Genomic DNA, 20,195 nt, shown 5'->3' on the forward strand with positions numbered 1-20,195 from the left:
GAGGTCACAGGGTAGACTGACAATTCTAACCCTGTAATCACAGACTTGTCGCCTCTGGTGACCAGTCCCCCATCCTAAAGCTGTCTAGGGTCCTCCCCCCACATCTACCCGAGTCATCTAAATTAGCATACAAAATAGGCTCTTATCACTTAAGAAATTCCAACGATTTCAGGTGCTCTATACCAGGAATCTGGAAAATGACCAAACACATATTTTTAAATATACCATATGGATATATAGAAGTGCATGTCTGGAGAGAAGGCAGAACTCCAGTACCTGTGAGGAAGTATAAAAAAAAACAAAAAAACAAAAACAAAAACAAGTACATTTTGATTCATGAGCTGTGTTGCTCCCAGCTGTCTAACAGCCTGGGTCACCCTCCGAAAAGCCATCCCAATGAGTGATGAGCACTTCCCAGTGGGAAGAGAAAAAGGCTTAAGAAAGAAGCCTGGGAGCCTTTTCCAACTGTCTGTTAGCCAGCGGGTCAGCAACTATATTCTATCATTGTGATGTGGAGTTGTTCCTCACTGGCTCAACTTCCACATCAGTGAAAGGGGAAGAAGCCTATCTTCTACTTTTACCTCATGGGTATTTCATAAAAGATCAAATTGTATAACATATGATGAGGAATTTTTTTAAGAGGGTGCACCGTGCTGTGTTATTCTTAGAACTCAATAAGAAATGAAGAGCTTAAAGGCTAACATTAGTAATACTAGAATCAAAAAGTAAAGATAATCATCACCATCAGCGTCACCATTAGGCCAGAACAGTGTTGTGAAAGTCAGGCTAAAAAGAAAAGTTGCTAATTTCAAGAATACAATATTCAGAGAGTTTGGGCATATTCAAACTTTTAATGCTGATGTCATAAAGAGCAAGTCAGCGGTCTTAAGAAACGTTTCTTGCAGCTTCTCTACAGATGGAAAGCCATTATTTATGCTTTATTAGCAGTCTCTGGTTACATTATTTGTACATTATGGCTAAGAGGATTTAAGTGTAAGTGACCAACTTTCACTGGTTTTTAAATAAGGACCAAAGTACACTTGCAAGAGAAAAAGATGTGAGCGAATTCTAGGCTTAAAAAAAACAAACAACAACAACAAAACCATAATGTCTGGGCCATCCGATGGGTAAAACTAAAGAATATGTAAGAATTTCTTTCGTGTCTTTCTTTTTCAGCAATTCTATTTCCACAGATAATTCCTTTACACATCCTCAAACATAATTTTAACCACACTGTTCATAAGTGTCAAGTTTTTTTGAGGTCAGTGACTATATTTTTATATTAGAAATCCCAGCTATAGTGGTGTTTAATTGTACACCCTCAAAAAAGTGTTAATTTACTGGTGTCTCTGTGTGTGACCTGTATATGAATTTTATCTTTCAACATTGTCACATTCCTTGACCAAGAAATTAATCTTATTTTTTTTTTATTCCTTTCCATTATTTGGAAGTAAAAACAAAAAACGCAGCCATCATCAAACAGAGTGGACTAGATTATTTTAAGGGCAATTTCCACTTTTGCATTTTACTCTATTAATATTCAATCAGATGGGATGTCTGAGTCACCTCAGATGTCATGTGCATCTGCCCCCAGGGCAACTGCCCATCTGTAATCTCCACACCCCAGTGGGTGGCAGAACCATGAATTCTGTTTCTTGTAGAGACCTGCTAGTCTTTACCCTTCCCTCTCCTGTAACCTCAGATCCAGTCATGACCTCGCTGGCATTTTATTTAGCACATAGTATTTGACTTCTTGCTTGCTTGAGCACCATTCAAGTCTTCACTCTTCTCGGATCTCTGGTCTCCTTTTTTTCTTCAGTGCCTTTCCCACACTGTATGTAGGAGTTTCCAGACAAACACTAATGTAAAGATGTCCTTCCTCTGCTTAAAACCAGCCAGTAAACTGCTTTCGTGACAACATCTGAGCTCCACCCACAACCTGGATTTCCTCTATTTCACATTCCGCTACATTTTACTCTGAGAACAACATCCTGCTTCTAGTTTCCCTCCCCCATCCCTCGACATCCACCCTGTTAGGTACTGATGCTGAAAAGAACAGACTATTTGCCTTGTCACCTCAATCACTCCTACTCATACATAATAGCAAGAGTCAAAAACTCTAGCTAGTCCCCTAGTGAGATGCCCTCCCCACCCATCATACCTGGTAATTATATTTATCCTTGCAATTACTACACTCCATTACTTTTATCTTTGTGTGTGCCGTCCTCTCCCAAATGACTAGGAATTCCTTGAGGGAAGATACCGTATTTTACTCGTCTTTGTATCTTCAGGTACATAATGTATTGCAGACACTCAAATATTTGCGGAAGGAATGGATTTTGGATTTAGCTTTAACCTCTTGAGGTTAATAGAGTAAACATCTAAAACCTTAAAATCCAACACACATATTGGTCTTCAAGTGCCTCGTCATTATGGTAATTATCCATTAGAGAGGTTAACCATAAATATTTAAGTTTAAAGGAATCGTGAATATAAGCATTCTGCAATGCAAAGGCCTCCACGATTTGCTAAGACTTCAAGTAAGAGTGTAGGAATTACGTACATTTAAATAATCTTTGTAATTAAATAAAAATCCTCTGTGAATAACTCCTGGAGATGCTGGTTATTATTTCATAACAAGCTTACTAAGAAATGTCACATTCATTCTTACATCTCATGATACATTCTGGGGAAACTGATTTCTTTAAAGAACGCTTAAACAACTTATTAGCATAAAACAATTCAAACATTCAACCTAAATTAACCTTCCCTTGCTCACAAACACGGCTGTTTTATGAGGGCCACAAACTAGGGTTAAAGCAATTCCAGGCTCCCAAACAAATAACGGTGTTTTTTAAAAACCGTACGAATATTTTATAAACGTGAGTTAAAATAAAAACCAAACAGTAAGTTAAATGGGCAAGATGGACAAAAACCTCAGCAGCATTTTAAAAAGCTCAACATTCGGTAGGCCTGTAACAAAATTTAAGTTCTAGAATATCGTTATGAAACCCATTATCATTTTGAAAAAGGCAAAAACTGAAGTAAGAGGACGGAAAAGTACAAACTCAACGTGAATCGCAGCTTGGTTCATGATAGGCAAAGGTAAACTGAAAGAAGCAGTGGCAACCGAGTGACCAGTCACCCTCCCCAAGCGCTGGCCTTCCACTGTGCAGCTCTTCTTCTGTCTCATTGTTCTGACTGTGAATGGGACCCCTTATAATAAATTGCCCCAACTTGCATTCCTTAACTTACTATATTATATGCAATGAGAGTTTTGTGGTTATTATTATTCTTTTTCAACATCACACTGCAAGAGAACAGCCGATGTTTGTATGGAACCTGGAAAGAGGTAAGAGAGAAGAAAAGTCCTATTTGTAAGGATGAACGTAGCCAATCAAAGAGCTCCCTTGGATCAGTTCGGCTGAATGGTCCTCCCCCCACATCCCTCCTTACTCTCCCTCCTCCTCCCCAACCCCCAACTCTGAGGGATAGAAGCAGCCTTGTCCTCTACAACCATGGAGAGAGTGTTAAAGGTAAATCAGCTCTTTAGAAAACAGTATTAGTGAGACCAACCTATTTAATAGATCTCTATTACCTATAAAAATTTGAAAATTCAAGAAAATTCACGATGTTCAAGAACATGGTAAATATTATACAAAAAAGGTCCATCATAGAGATGTTTGTAACAATATTCAAAGCATTCCCTCATGATAATGGTTTTGTGTGCCTGTGTATGGGAGGGGAGAGGCTACCACTTTTACTGTGTACTCATGGCAAATATGAAGCATAGGCCGGATCATGTGTGAATTCTAAGACAAATTTTCACATATGACTAGGAGAGACCATGCAATCTCACACGTCCTGGACTGCTTATCTCTAGACTTGAAAAATTTCATTTTTCTCCCGCACATCTATCTTCCACCCGAGCTCCAACTGCCTATTGAACATCTTTCCTTGATATTTAGTAGGCATCTTAAACTCACACTTTCAAATTGGAACTTCTCTTCCTCCTTGAATCCGCTTCTACATCTCAGTATGTGATTGGTGTTGCGACTCCTGTTTCTGTCATACCCAGCACACCCAACCTTGGACAAAGTCTTGTTGGTTCTACCTTCAAAGTCTGAATACTTCCCACCACAGTTGCTACCTCCTCCTTCTGGTCCCAGCCAACATGCTTTCTCCCCTGGATGATTATTACAGCATCTGAGTGGTTTCACTGCTCCTGCATTGTTCTATATTTTTTCCCTGAGCACAGAAGCCAAAGCAAGCCTTTGAAAATACAACTCAGATGCCACCCTGCTGCTCAAAACCTTTCTAATGGCTCCCTATCTCAGAGTAAAGTCAAAATCCATCTAATGATGAATCATGTCCTATAGATTCTGTTACTTTTCTGGCCTTACCTTCTTTTATGCCTTGCTTCCTTACACGTCCCTCACATTTTTTTTTCACAAAGGCCACCTTCTCTATGGGGCCTTCTCTGACCACTCAACTTTAATTGTGGGAGAAACAAAACAAAACCCTACCGTGGAATTCTAGAATTAACCATCTAACAAAATATACATGGACTTCTTCATTTGGCACATGTTCTGGAAAATGGAAACTTCAAGAGAGCAGAGACTTCTTCTGTGCTCATGGCCCTATCCAGAATCCCAAACTGTGTCTGGACAGAAGAGGCACTCGATAAATGGCTCTTCAAATAATGAATGAATCAATCTTATTTAAGCCACTGCTTCATTTCTTCCCTCTCAAAATCAAGTCTGATCTTTTCCAACACAAGTGCTTAGCACACTGTCTGCTACACAGTGAGAATTCAACAAAATTTTTGGAAAGATTCCTTTCCTTCTATGGTCAAAATATATCCACAACTATTAATACTTTTTCCCTTTAAATATGTAGCTTGAGGGGCGGCACCTGGGTGGCACAGTCGGTTAAGTGTCCGACTCTGGATTTTTGGCTCCATACTGGGCGTGGAGCCTGCTGGAGATTCTCTCTCTCCTTCTGCCCTATCCCCCTGCTTGCTCGCTCTCTCTCTCAAAAAAAAAAAAAAAAAAAAAAAAAATTAGTTTGACAGACACCTGCTCAGAAACTGTCCTAACAGTGATACACATATTCACATGAAAAAAGAGTCTCGTTGCTGATCAATTTTCAATCCACAGTAGAAGATGACCTCTTCTGAGGGGAGAGGGGAAGGTTATCCAGAATACATTTTCTTTAGGTTTTTCTATGAATACAAATATCTTTTTCGATGTTTCTAGCAACTTATATCATTTATCGTGTTACTTCATGTTTCATATGGAAATGGAAAACATTCCCAAGTAACTAATTCCTTAATAATTCTGGGCCGGTAAATTTGTTTTTTAAACAACATGCAGACACCTCCAGAAAAAAGTAAGTCCAAGTCACAGAGGTGCTGGACCCTAGCTATTTTTCACAGGCTTTTAATAGTAGAAGCCCTCTTTCAAAAGAAATCTTATTATCGAAGTTCAAAAGAGGAAATAAAAATAGTGACTCAGGCTGAGGCAGAAGAAGGAAAATAACACTCATTTTCCAAATTCCATTTCTCTATGCTAGTATGTTCAACTAGCAAAATTGCATTGTGTTGTGCATTTATGATTTGTGCAGTTTCCCACATCTATATCATTCTTTAGGTTTTATAAAAGTAAATAATATTTTAGAAAAGTAAATAATATTTTCCATAACATAAATCTATGCAATTATTAGCTTTGTATTCTAAAGCTTGCATACGTTTCAGGCAAGACACAGTTGGGATCTGTTCAAATAATGATTCAGAATACATGTTAAAATTATGTAATTATATGACTCAGAGAGACATTTTTATCTGCATCATTAATGATAGAATAGGCAGATGTGTGTCAACAAGAAATTATCATTGAAAAATAACAGCTAAAACTATAGCAAATATAGAGAATATTTATATAGTCCTTACATGATGCTATTCAAGCTTTGTAAGTATTTACACATATTCACGTATAACCTCACGGCAAACCTCTGAATTAGGTACAACTATTATCCCCATTTTATAGGTAAGAACACTGAGTCCCAGTGGGGATAAGTAACTCATCCAAGGTTACAGCTCCAGCAATGGGCAGAGCTGGGGTTTGAACACCAGGTGTCTAACCTCAGAGTCTGTGACTGTAACAAAAGCTTCTCCCATAATACAATGCCTCTATAATCTAATTGGGATCACATTTTTATTTTGCCTACTGAAATTATTTATTGGAGTTATTGTAACTCTCACTACTTGTTAATAAAAATTCCTTATATTCAGAGGCATATTATAAATTTCAGTTTTAACTGCTGTAGTATTTGCATGTGACGATGAAAGGGAAGGGTATTTCACAAGCTCATCAACAACAGCCCTTAAACACCAAAACATTTCACAACATAATGACAAACTCTTTCCATATATATGTCTATCTGTGTAACTGCACTTCACCATTTTACGATGCTCAGAGATGATGGTGCTGTATCAGGGCAGCTATGGGAGTGAGGACAAGGACGACTATAGGGAGTTGAATAGTATTCCTCCCACCCCCCAAATTCATGGCCATGTAGCACTTAAGCATGCGACTTATTTGGAAATAGGATCTTTGTACAGGAAATCAGTTAAGGATCTCAAGATGAAATCACCTGGATTTAGAGTGACCCTTAAATCAAATGACTGGGGTCTTTTTTTTTTTTTTAATGTTTATTTATATTTGAGAGAGAGTGAAAGAGAGAGCACAAGCAGGGGAGGGAAAAAGAGAGAGAGGGAGACAATCCAAAGCAGGCTCCTGGCTCTGAGCTGTTAGCTCCGAGCCCGATGCAGGGCTCGCACTCACGGACTGTGAGATCATGACCTGAGCCAAAGTCGGATGCTTAACCGACTGTGCAACCCAGGTGCCCCTACTGCTGTCTTTACAAAGAAAGGTGAGGGACACAGAGGAGAAGACAAGATGAAAATGGAAGCAAGCTTGCTGGCAGCCACCAGAAGTTAAGAGAGGCCTTAGAGGGCTCCCCGCTGAAAGCCTTCAGAAGGAATCAATAGTACCAGCACCTTGATTTCAGACTTCTGTATTCCTGAATAGTGAAAGAATAAATGAATATATTTCTGCTGTTTAAAGGAACTTAATATGTGGTAACTGGTTTATGGCAGCTCTATGAAGCTAATACAACTATTATGTCAAGACTTTACAAGCTGCATATAGCCTGGTTCCTGGGGAGCGGTTGGCAATTCACCTGCAGCATCTGAGCAAACCCAGGCCTCTTCACCCAGTTGGCTACACGTCAACCGTGTGAGCAGCGACATTCAGCAGATGGCCGGAAGTGAGTTTATTGCATCCACTGCTTAGGTTTCTTCATTGTGCACAGATTTGTTTTGTTAAGCTATCCTTCAGCAGGCTCTCATTCTGAAATTTTCTTTCATCCACCTTGTTTATAATTTTCCACTTCATGTTGCAAAACTGAGGTGCAGTAAATACTGCTTCGCCGTCGGCAGTCTGAGAGCTCTAAGACCTTGGTTGTCACTGTTGATCCTGTCTTGTTACTTGATGTCCTGTTACTTGATGTTAGATATGGCTCATAGGTGACACTGATAGAACTGTTCGAGTAGCTATTTCAAATCTGTAGCTGGCCAAAAATCTGCAAACACTGTAAACTGTTAGTTTCTTGAAAAGATTAATGCTGTATTGATGCCACTTTCAGTCTGCTAACCTCCAAAAAGATATAGAGGTCTTCCTGATGTGTTTTTCTTCTTCATCATCATCTATCAGCCCAAGCAGCAGCCGATTCAGGAAATGTTCTCAGCTCAGTATCTCAAAAAGCAATCTTGAGCTGGAAGTACAGTTCCTCCATGCCTCGTGTTCCTCAATGTCAGTCTAAAGAATCCTTAATCCTTCTAGGGACTTTGGCCATGGTCTCTCTGCATTCCATTATGCTGCTTTTCAAAATAGTTTATATTTGCACAGAGAAACAGTGCAATACAACCTGACACGCAAGTCTCCAGTTGAAACTTTTGATGCCAACTCTATACAGACAATCCCTGGAAATAAACTGGAACAATTTAAATAAAATGCTATTCATCAGACAACTTGGACCTTGTGGCCCTTTTCCCAGTAGACTGTGCTCACAGTATACTATATATGTTTTTCGTAAATCCTGTATTTACCTTGTGAATGGCCCAGTTATATTTCATCCTACCTTTTTATGTTAAAAGTGTTAATCTGAATATAAAATTGCACAAATACTGCCCTTTTAGGACATATATGCAAACCTGTATGTGACTTACATTTTGAAAATAAATTTGTCTTTTATTATGTTTGGCTTGTAGTGACATTAAAATTATTTTACAATTCCTAAGTATACTTATTAGATGGGTACAGATTGTCAAATTAGATCATGGAGACCTAGCTACATAGGAGTCATAAAGTAGCTTCCCAGATATAACTTGTAATTTTACCATCTATCTGCAGAGTCCTGCTATACAGGTAGGAGACCCCAAATGTTTTCACTATTTCTATAGGATGATGCAAAAAAAGGCACAACCATCCATCCACACTTCCCTTTCAGAAAAGGGTCAACAGAGAACTCAGAGTGTTACTAGCCTTTATTGGCTACTTGCTTATAATAAAATTACAACTACTCAAGTAGCAAAACAGGGGTAGGTGGTAAAGAAATATACACAGGGATACAGTGAGTAAAAACATTCTAATATACCAGTGTAAAACGCATTCTAAAATAAAATCTAGGAGATGCCATTGATCTAACCCTGAAATTAAATGTGAACATTCATGAATATATTTATTTAGATTGCCTCAATATTTCCTCATATATGTACTAATCTGTGTCATGTCTATTCAAAAAAGGAATTGAGGCATACTTGCAATTATGTAAAATCATGTGATAACTCATGGTTTGCACAAAAGGCTTTGATATCCCTAAATTGATTGCTAGTGAACATCTAACACAGCAGGTCTACGACTATTTAAGTGATCTGATAAAGTAAAAAATTATTCTGTATAGGCTACTCTATTCTATAGCCAAAAAACCCTCAGCAAGAAAAATGTCTTAAGTTATTCTATTAGTTTGCTAGGGCCACATCACAAATGCCACACACTGGGTGGCTTAAACAACAGAAACTTATTTTCGTATAGTTCCTCAGCCCAAGACCAAGGTGTCAGTAATCTGTTTTTCTCTGAAGCCTCTCTTCTTGGCTTGCAGATAGATGGCTACCTTCCTGCTGTCTCCTCACATGGTCTTGGGTGCATGCGAATCCCCGTTGTCTATCTGTCCAAATGTCCTCCTCTTATAAGGACACAAGTTAGATTGGATTAGGGCTGACCCTACGAGCCTCAATTTACTCATCACCTCTTTAAACCCACATTCAATCACATTTGGAGGTACTAAGGATTAGGGCTTCCACATATGGAGACAGAATTCAGTTCCTAGTAGAATATATTTTTGTGCTCCTTATTGACAATTCAATTAAAGTAATACCCTAACATGGCTGTCTTCTCTAAATTGTTTTATTATAAATGTCCCCCCCCCCACCATGTTCTTTCAAATTATTTCACTGTATTGACAGAAATGCACACAAATGTGTATTTTCAGAAAACTCTAATATCCTACAATTGGTTTGTAATATCAACTGAATTATTTATCTCACAAAATTATGAGGTTGTAACCTATGACTTCCATGACAGAATGGTTCCAACAAACACAATGCTATTTATGTTATTAAGTCTGTCGCACAATGAATATTTTTATGTATTTACAGTACACATGGAATGTGTAAAATGTGATTGAATTCATAATTAATCCTGAATATTCAAAATATATATCAAACTAATAAATTTAATTGGCATTTTTAGAAGTCTATAGTACAAGGAGGTCAATGGGAGCCTTCAAAAATGCTTTCTACTTATTATAGCAGATGAATTTGAAATTCCAAACACTAGGCATTTCCAGGTGGCTGCCACCTGGAAATGAAGTGTTCTAAGTGTTCACAGTAGGTGAATAAAAGATAAACATTTGGTATTTAGTAAGCCATTTATCATAAAATGCTGGAAAGTCACAAGGCTTTGGAATTGGAGATGTATTTGATTAGACAAATATTTGGGTCAGGGCAAGGAGTTACTAGCTAAAAATCAAACAAACAGTCTTAAAAGCAGAGAAGTCAATAAAATGAAGAGGACAAAAATCAAATACAAGACATCAAAGAATGCTCCTGAAAGCTAAACACATGGAAATGGAAAAAAGTGAAAAACATTAGAAGTGGGCAATCATTAAATCCACTCTGACAATTCACTGAAGGCTGCCCTTTCTCTAGAAGCTAATTCCATCTCCAAAAGCTCCAGCAACAGTCTCCAGGCTGGACTCCTAGTTCTTAAATAAGGTCTAAGAATTTTCTGGAAAACGTATGTATTTATGCATAAGGAAAGAGTAGAGCACGCTGAAACTTAGGGGAGGCTCCCAGGAACGACCAGGAAAAAGCACCAGAGGGAAGGTGACATTTACTCTAAGTTACTCGATAAAGGAGAGAGCTAGGCAACATCGTAGGCCACAGCTGCCACTTTCCACAAATTTAACTTAAAATCCACCACGCGGCTTTCAGTTGGCATGCTGAAGGCTGAAGAGAGGCAAGGTGAATGAGAAAAAGGAAATCAAAAGAAAAGGTACTAAAAAGGATTTTCTCAAGTAAATAACATTTGGGGAGAAGAAGTCAAGGCTGTAGGAATTAAGAGCCGTATTTTATGCACAGTGGGGCTCAGTATTAGGCTTATAACAATGGCAATACTTAGAAGTTGCATCGAACAGGAGGTGGAAGTGAAGGGTACTGAGAATCTAAGAGGGACCCGTGGAACAGGAGCCGGGTGCCAATGAGGGAGCCTGGGTTCCACCAAGACACAGACGCTAAACCTTGGGCCAGCAGCAAGTGCACCGTTTCTGACACTGAGCAATCATACAACACAGGCTTATCAAATGAATAAGTGAGTTACAGACTGGACTTACATGGCATTTCTAGAATTTAGACTACCTAGGGAAGAAGACAGATATATGGCAGAGGTATGAGAACCCGAAGAGACAGGGCTGAACAAGGTGACACTATAAACTGACCTTGGTTTTACCTGAAAACACTCCCCCAACCCACAGAGTTTTGTCATATTTTCTACTCATTAATAAAATACCGTTCCAATTTAATAATGAAGCAGGTTCTTGTGAAATAATCAATAGAACCTTCACAGATTAGAGTCCATTAAACTTCAACTGTTTAGATAAGAGACAATGTATTCAATCTTAAAAGTCCAGGAGGGGGGAAAAAAAAAAGAAATATTGCAATGGTATATAGAAATACAATAATAACCCAAAATATTTTCAGTGAAATACAACAGAAAAGCTGTAAGCCATTATCTCTTAGAAAAGAAGCAGCCCTAATGAAGTAGATTTTTGAAAATTGTCATACGGGTAAGCTCATTAGTTGCAACGAAAGATCCCCCTGCTGATCCACGAGGACTTAATGGCCAGGATTTGTTATGTCTCAAAAACAAAGGTACTTTTTAATTCATGTGATATAGCTCACTGAGGAGACTTCAAATATGGAAACTTTTAAGCGATGATATATAATATAAAATCACTGAAATTTTCCAAAGCAAATGTAGACTCATTTCATCCAAAACTCATGTTCATTCCTATAAATTCTCATTCATTAATAGAATAATATAATCACACAAAGAAATTATGCTCAACAATCACCTATACTATATAATATCTACATCCATATCTATATCGGTATCTATATATATCTATCTCAGTGATGGTTTTTCTATTTCAAACATCAAGTTGGCTGCTCCCAGTGAAATGCATTCACACTGTCTGCTGACCTACACACATATGCACGCCTCCGCTCTAACAGATGGAAATGAGAAGCATCCAAGGCTCTAGAATGCCCCCACAGAAACACCAAAAAAGAAAACAAACAAAAGAATCTAATTACCGAGTTACAACTCTGTAAGCCCTTATCAAATTTAAATAGTTTTCAAAAGCAAAATATTAAAATATTTATAGAGAATTTCAAGTACAATCAAATGAGTCAAAATAGATAAATGCCATTTTAAAAACTTAATTTAGAGCAAAACTGGTAGAAAATAAACTCTGTCCTAAAAAGTACATCTGAAACAGAAGTATGTTCCAACTTACTGTTCAGTTTTAGAACCAGGAGGAAAGATGGAGAAGTGGTCAGACATGCAAACTGTTATTATCAGAACATGCTTGCATGGATTTAATTCTTGCCAAAGACCTAACATTGATATAATGTATCAACTACTCAGCTTTCTTTTCTCCAGAAAAAGAACTTTCTCTATACTTCAAAGCATTATGCATAACTTTTTCATCTATTTCTCTTTAACTTATCATGCTTACCATTCATCAAGAACATCCACTTTCAATTCTCTTTCAGCCTGTTTACTTACATTTTATCCCAAAATTTCAGAAATCCCATTTTAGAGAAATTACTTTCTTGAATTAATAAATCAACCACTTAGAGTTATTTTTAATATTTTTTTCCTCTGTGCCCTGTTGCCCTATCTCATTGTTTTATATGAGAAAATAATTTGATTATCTTCCCTTCTTAAATTCCATTTAAATGAATGCATATATACTTGGTCATTATCTTCTTATACCAAAGACATTCTAAGGTAGCACAAGGGCAAAGTAAGTAATTTCAGTATTGTTATATTCACATGCAAGATCAAAAAATAAAGTGAAAAGATTACTTTGGGTCTTAAAAATCCAGACTAATTATTTCTAACCCCCTCCCACCCTCAAAAAGCTTGCATGAGATAGATACTTTAAAGAAACCTACATCTCAGGAAACTATTTAAAGGGAGTAGAAAATGATAAAAGTGATTTTTGTTTGTTTGTTTGTTTGTTTGTTTAAGAAGAAGTATTTACTAAAATATAGGGGAAAAACAAGTATCCTTAAGTTGACAAATTCCAATTTTAAGAAGGGAATAAACTGATTACAAAAATAGTCTGACGTTTCTAATGACCAGGACTCAACACAGTGAGAATAACGATATCCCATCACTTCAAATGAGTTGTCTTACAAAAAAGGATGTACGTATATGTATGTATTCATACAAATGTGTATTCATAAACTGGTTGTTGAAGCATGTAAAATGTTTTCCACAAAATCAATGATATATAAATAAAAACTAGATTCTTTAAGTGATCAAAAAATCACATTCAAATCATATTATAACCAACCATTAATACCAGGTCCTATCCTCTCATGACCCTTTGCAACCTGATCTAAGTCCAGTAAGGACCAGAAGCAGGTTAGCTATCTGGGTATTAGAAAGGACTGCATGGAATTTTCTCTGCTAGGACAAAGTATGCAGTCTGTCTCTTCAATGTGGATAGAGATAGATTCAGAACTTAGGCTAACTGGGGCCACTGATTACTGGGGCTTGGCCCAGATACACAATTGTCCCCAAGTGAATGACACTGAACCAAGGAAGCATCTTAACAGCAACAGGGGTGGCGGGGGGGGGGGAGGGGGGGCGGGCAGCAGAGGGTGGGGCTGGTAGGGGAACTCATAAGGTACAAACTACAAAATAATGTATTTTTTAATTCAGGCCTCATTTTCTAATATAAAACCATTAAACTCATAGTTCCAATAATGATAACTCATAAAATAAATGTCTTATGACATTCTATTTTTAAAATGACATACTCAGTAGTAAATCACTGTGGCAAAGTAGCAAGTATATTCAAATAAAAGGCACTATGTTCGGTCTTTGCATATTAACTGAAGACCCAAAGCAGTGAAATATTTTCTATAAAATCACAAACCTTTACTAGCTTTGTCTAAATGTTCCAAATCATCCACAAAAGTCAGGATATCAGGGTACTTCTCTTCACACATTTCCACCAGAAAATGAAGTAGTGTTGTTTTCTGATCTGTGGATTTCGTGTCCTTTAGCTAAATAGGATGAGAGGGAGAAAAAAACAGTAAAAAATATTTTGATATTCTGCCTATTTATATTACATTAATACTACATTTTATAGGTAAAAGCTAAGTCAATTGTAAAATTAGTTAATTCTGTTTTTGAATTGCAAAGGTTTAAATACTTGAAAGCTACACTTTATGAATTGGTTTAAGTAACGTCATTAACGTCTGTTGGAAAGAAAGTATAAGTTTAATCTAATCTATTATGCAATTTATTATGCAGCAAATGTATGATAAGTACTTAGGACAACAGTGTAACCTGAAAGTCTATATAATAGTAGTACTTAAAACAACCCCAGGCGTTAGTTTCTTTGTTTTAATTTGGCACATATTTATGGAATGCCTACTAGATACTGCAGGAGTTGGAGATACAATAACAAAAAAGACACAGAGTTCCTCAAGAAGCTGTTTACTGGGGGGGGGGGGCGTGGAATACATACATACCTACATACACACACACACACACACACACACACACACAATTTACCCTGGTGTGACAAAGAGTATACTAAGAATAATCACAAAGTATGCCTAAGAGGACAGGACATCTGAACTGAACACTGGTAGACAGGAAGTAGTATGGGATTAGGAAGGGAGGAAGAAAATTCAAAAGTGCAGTATCACAAGCAGATGGAACAGCATTTTAAAAAGGCCATAGATGAAGAAGAAAATGACACATTTGAGGAGTCTGAATGACTCCAAAATAAAAGTGTGTGTTGAGGAGGATGATAGCGTAGAAAGATATAAATCTGGGAAGATCAGAAAAGACCAGAAAACAGGAGGAAATGTATGCCATGCAAAGGAAAGAAGATTTTGATCCTTAAGAATCGGGGGGGGGGGTATTTTTTAATTAATTAACTTATTTTTAATCTTTATTTAATTTTGAGAGAGAGCACAAGCACAAGAGGGGAGGGGCAGAGAGAAAAGAAGACAGAATCTGAAGCAGGCTCCAGGCTCCTAGCTGTCAGCACGGAGCCTGATGCAGGGCTCCAACCCACGAACCATGAGATCAATTTGGAACCTGAGCTGAATTTGGATGCTTAACCAACTGAGCCACCCAGGCGCCCCAGAATTGGGAGTTTTTAAATTGAGTAAGAGATGACCAGACCTGCAGTTAGAAAGTTCCCTCTAGTGCAGTGTGGATGAAAGACGAAAAGCAAAGGTAAGAACAGAAGCAGGATGAATAACTTTAAAATGCTGTAACAATAATTCAGTCAGGGAAAGAAGGCCTGAGCAGAGGCAGTGCCTTGGGGATGGAGATAACAGGATGGAGGGGGCATGGAAACCCAGGCGGTGCCATTAATTGGAATAAGTGGAAAGACAGACAAACAAATTTAGGTGGGGTGGGCAAAGAGAGACCAGTTTCAGTTTTGGTCAGGTTGAGTTTAAAGCTTTTAAGTGAGATCCAATTAAAAATGCCCAACAAGGATGTAGACTGATACAGGTGTAAAACAATGCTTCTCAACCTTTTTTTTGTCGTTCATTATTGCTGGCTAAGGAGCATCTTTAGGCATTTTTTCTTAATTGCGTGCACTTATGAAATTTTTAAATCATCGGTATACTGGGTAACTGTTTATGTACTGTATGTACATCTATGCTTTGCACATAAAAACAGCAAGATACTTTTGCTTCCAAAGAACCAATTTTCTCTCCCTCGAGGGTGGATAAACTCTTGACCATGTCTGGCTAGAACTCAGAGGAACATACTGGACTAGGTCACCAGTTTGTGAGCCCTCAGCCCCCAAAGCTAAACAGCTGATCAAAAGAATGCAAACCAGTACACAGAATGAAAGGAAGCTGGACAGAGGCTTGAAGAGAAGACTAGAGTAGACAATTCTAATCTGAAGTGGCCAAGGCATGCAACCAGAAGGGAGAAGTAATGATGCGAAAAACATAAAAAATAAATGGAAGCCAGCTCAGGTTTTGTGTAGTAACTGGGGATGGGGGTGTTGAGGGTGAATAGAAAGCAAATATGTCATCTGGTGGTATTCCCTATAATTGAGTAATTATTCAGAGCAGATACATACGAAAGGGGGAAAGTCATTTCTTTTGTACAAAGAGTTCATTTGGAGCTGGAAATTCTTGGTATACCTAGTTGTGGACAGCCCTGTTTCCTTGCTTCCTTTCCAACAGTTCAAATGGGGGTGGGTGTGTATGTAATTTTTTTAAAACTCTACATCACTAAATGTCATATCATTATCAGACAAGTATCAAACAACTGTTAATATCTGATAGTGGAATTAGGAGAGATAAACTCTACCATCACAAATGTTCAAACACATTACTTATTAGTACAAAAATATCTTATTCCTGGAAATACAGAGCTACCCTCCCACACAACCTGAGTTTCATGATTACTCATGTGATAGATTTAAATGCTACACTGGCCTTTCAACATGCAAATCAAAAGTATGATTCCTTAAGTATGGCACCTTAAAAACTGACTGATAGGACACAATCCATTATTTGATACCTTTTTTAAAAGGAACATAAACCACAACATCCATCTGAGTGTTTTAAAAAGCATATCTCGGGGCGCCTGGGTGGCGCAGTCGGTTAAGCGTCCGACTTCAGCCAGGTCACGATCTCGCGGTCCGTGAGTTCGAGCCCCGCGTCAGGCTCTGGGCGGATGGCTCAGAGCCTGGAGCCTGTTTCCGATTCTGTGTCTCCCTCTCTCTCTGCCCCTCCCCCGTTCATGCTCTGTCTCTCTCTGTCCCCAAAATAAATAAACGTTGAAAAAAAAAATTTAAAAAAAAAAAAAAAAAGCATATCTCAATAAAGGACTTGACTAACTAGCTAGATTAATTGCCACTAACATGTGTGGATGACCTGGTAAAGCTAAACAGTGCCTTTAACTAGTTACATGGTCACTGATAAGTTACTAGAGTTCAGTTTTCACACAGATAAAATAAGAATATGGGACTGGACAGAAAAAAGAGACTCCAAATTCGCTTTCCACTCCAAAAATGTTAAGTATACATTATAGCAGACTCAAGTGTTGATAGACATAACGAAATCTAATTTTAAAAATACTAAAATAGGGGCGCCTGGGTGGCTCAGTCGGTTAAGCATCCGACTCTTGATTTCGACACAGGTCATGATCTCATGGTTCCTAAGATTGAGCCCTCTGTTGGGCTCTATGCTGACACTGTGCAGAGCCTGCTTGGGATTCTCTCTCTTCTTCCGTCTCTGCCCTCCTCCCCCCTCGTTCTCTCTTTCTCTCTCAAAATAAATAAACTTAAAAAAAATACTAGAATAAAAATGAATTAACCTAGTTGTAATCTCAGTTCACAAGTTATTTTTGCATGCTAACGGCTGTTAGAATCTTTCAGTTTGTTTTCACATATACTGAGAATGCCAATCGGATTTATTAAATTACCTTTCAATCCGTAATTTCCTTCACACTATCATGGTTAATGGATAAGGACAGAGTAAAAGTAGTAAAGTTTCATAAATAATTTTTCTCTTGTACAGCCAAGACTTAGCATAAATGCTGTCTTTTGTTTTTGTTTTTTAAAACACCTTAATAATAAACTCTTCTCTCTCCCTCCGCCCTGGCAGCAATGACTGCCTTGGGAACAGCATCCCTTCTGTGGACTCTCAGCTCCCCACTGCTGCCGGTTACACCCCTCCCCTTCAACCATGTTCCTTTCCTGTGAAACTAGATACACGGCCTGTGTAGAATGTTGATTAGCACAAGCACCATCTACCTCTGTAATTTGCAAAGCCCTCAAAGAGCTTTCCAGTAAGTACTATGTATGATGCAACTAAATAGCCAGCCACTGCTAGGATTAAATGTATGAAGAAATCTCTGTGATCTAACAACAACCAATGAGATCAATCTCGATCTTTATTCATGAGCAATAAAAATTCAGAATTGGAATTCTGGAATATAGTTTATAGCATCTACCAGTTTAGTAAATGTTAAGTATACAAGTCAAACAAAAATTCAAGTGGTTCAGAGACCATCACAGAGCTAGACACTAATTTATGGGGCAGAGTGTTATTCTGGCTATATTACTGAAAACATCAACTGCTTAGCAGGTAGCGTATTGGCAACAGTCTAATATTCAAAAGTATGTCCACTGAATAGTAAATGGAAGCAAAATTCTCCCATTCTTGTAGAATCTGTATTTAACATTCGTAAGACCAAAAAAATAAAATAAAATTCCTAAGTAAATAAATTTGAAATTAAACCTAATAAATGATAAGTTTAGATAAGAAACAAGGATGGCAACTGTTTGTTGATAACATATGGTGTCTCATTTACAAACTGCTATGTGGCTTTAAATTCCAGGTTGGAGAATCTTCATTCAGGTCCTAACATTCTTCTAGGAAAAAGTACACAAAGTTATTCTTCCTGCGTCAATTACTCTATTCCCTCCTCTACTTCTCCCCCATGTCACTTTATAAAAAAGGATAAAAAAGGGCACCTCCCAGAAGCATAAATGCACAAAATATTTATCAAAGTCTTTTTACGCACTTGCTCAATTTTTTTTTCACTTTTTGATAAACATGAACAAAAGGGGCACATTTTATTTCCACTAATTACTCCTATCATATATAATCAACTGAACTAGAAGAATAAGGAAAGCTGGGGGGATGGTGCTAATTTTGTTGGAGAGAAAGAACAGTTCACTTGAGCACACTTTGTAACGCTAACTCTTGGAAAGAAAATGAAGCTAAAATATTTGCTTTAAAAATTCATTTAGGTTTAAAAACTATGCTTTATTTAAATTTTAACAGACATTGCTTGACAGGCTTCCTTTTGTTTTATTGCCAAGAGATGTATCTTGCTGATGAGTAATCATCACTGTTAAGTAGAATTTCTTATTTGTATATTGTTTCTTTGAGGTACATTTAATGCAGCATGGATGTCAAATAAACACAAAGATGGATGGAGTTTCTTCAACTGCTCTGTTCATTTCAGACAAAATAATGTTAAAAGAAGATCCTGTAATAAATCATGGCCTACTTGTCACTCTGGAGTAGAATTCCTTTGTAGCTATAATGCAGTGTTTTGGAATATTTTTAAGCCATTCAGCACAAATTCGGATGACATTTAAAGAATATTCCATCGTTTTAATCACAAGAAAAATTCCTAAAATAAAAACTGAGTATCCTTTTGGTGATCCTCAGAATCCAAAGGTCCCACACTCTTTGACTAATGATACTTAAATCATAAGAGTATTGCCAAATCAGTAGCTCTACTTCCATTATTATGCTTCTATTATCTAAGTATGTATCAAAACGGCACTACTGCTCTGGATGTTGGAGACATTGCTGAACACCATAAAAATGACAAAATTACGAGAATCTGTAATTGCCCCAGGAACATTCTAGAAGACCCTAACTTGTGTATGGCAATTAATATGATTAATATTAGAAATAATATTAATGATCAGTTTTTATTATAAATAATAATGGCAATATTAATATTAATGCCATTAACACAAATACCACCGATACTATCATAGCAGTAGCTCTTATGTGACACTTACCCTGAGGCCAGAAGTAGTCAAAAAGGATATATTTTAGTGCTTAAAACACAAAACATCTTTAGGTGGAACTAGTATTATACACATTACTAAAGAGGAGAAAAAAGACTTGAGAGATGATGTAGCATACACCAGGTCATATAACTACTATCTGATAAGCCCAAGGTTTGAACCCATGTCTGTTTGAATCCTAAGTTCTTAACCACTACAAAATACAGTTCCTCTACAAAAATCTTTAGATTATTATGTGTCAGAATAAACAAATTTCTCAAAACCACGGTGGACAAAAATGGCAGGTAAGACAACAAAAGAACAGATGCAATTTAAAATAGTGAAACCCTACAACCTGCTAATTTTAGCCTGAAAAGCCTCTAAAAACAGACACCTGCTACCTTGAGGTCATTTCTAGTTCTGAGAGCATGCCATTCTTTCTAATGTTGTATCTATAAATTTAATAAAATGTCACCTAAATCTTATCACTGAAACAGCAAGTCTTTCAACATTGCTAATAGATTAGTGCTGACAAAATATTATTCGAATACGTTTAGATGAAAAGACAGCTGTTAAGTTTAACCTTTAACAGACTTGAACAAGTATACGTACGAACATCACATTCCATCTGAAATCCTATGCAGAATAAAGCGATTTGTGAACGTACGAAATAGGAACTCTAAATAGAAGTTAAA

General features: G+C 37.3%; 1 protein-coding gene across 1 annotated transcript in view; it reads right to left on the reverse strand.

The window, feature by feature from the left end:
- The window catches only part of DIAPH3 (diaphanous related formin 3), a 510,843-nt gene that overhangs the window by 211,398 nt on the left and 279,250 nt on the right, over nt 1–20,195 (reverse strand). The window contains 1 exon segment of the mRNA XM_030311865.1: nt 13,855–13,984. Within this exon segment, the coding sequence (XP_030167725.1) occupies nt 13,855–13,984 (130 nt within the window).

Source organism: Lynx canadensis, chromosome A1 (genome assembly GCF_007474595.2).
Source record: "Lynx canadensis isolate LIC74 chromosome A1, mLynCan4.pri.v2, whole genome shotgun sequence".
NCBI classification, from domain to species: Eukaryota; Metazoa; Chordata; class Mammalia; order Carnivora; family Felidae; genus Lynx; species Lynx canadensis.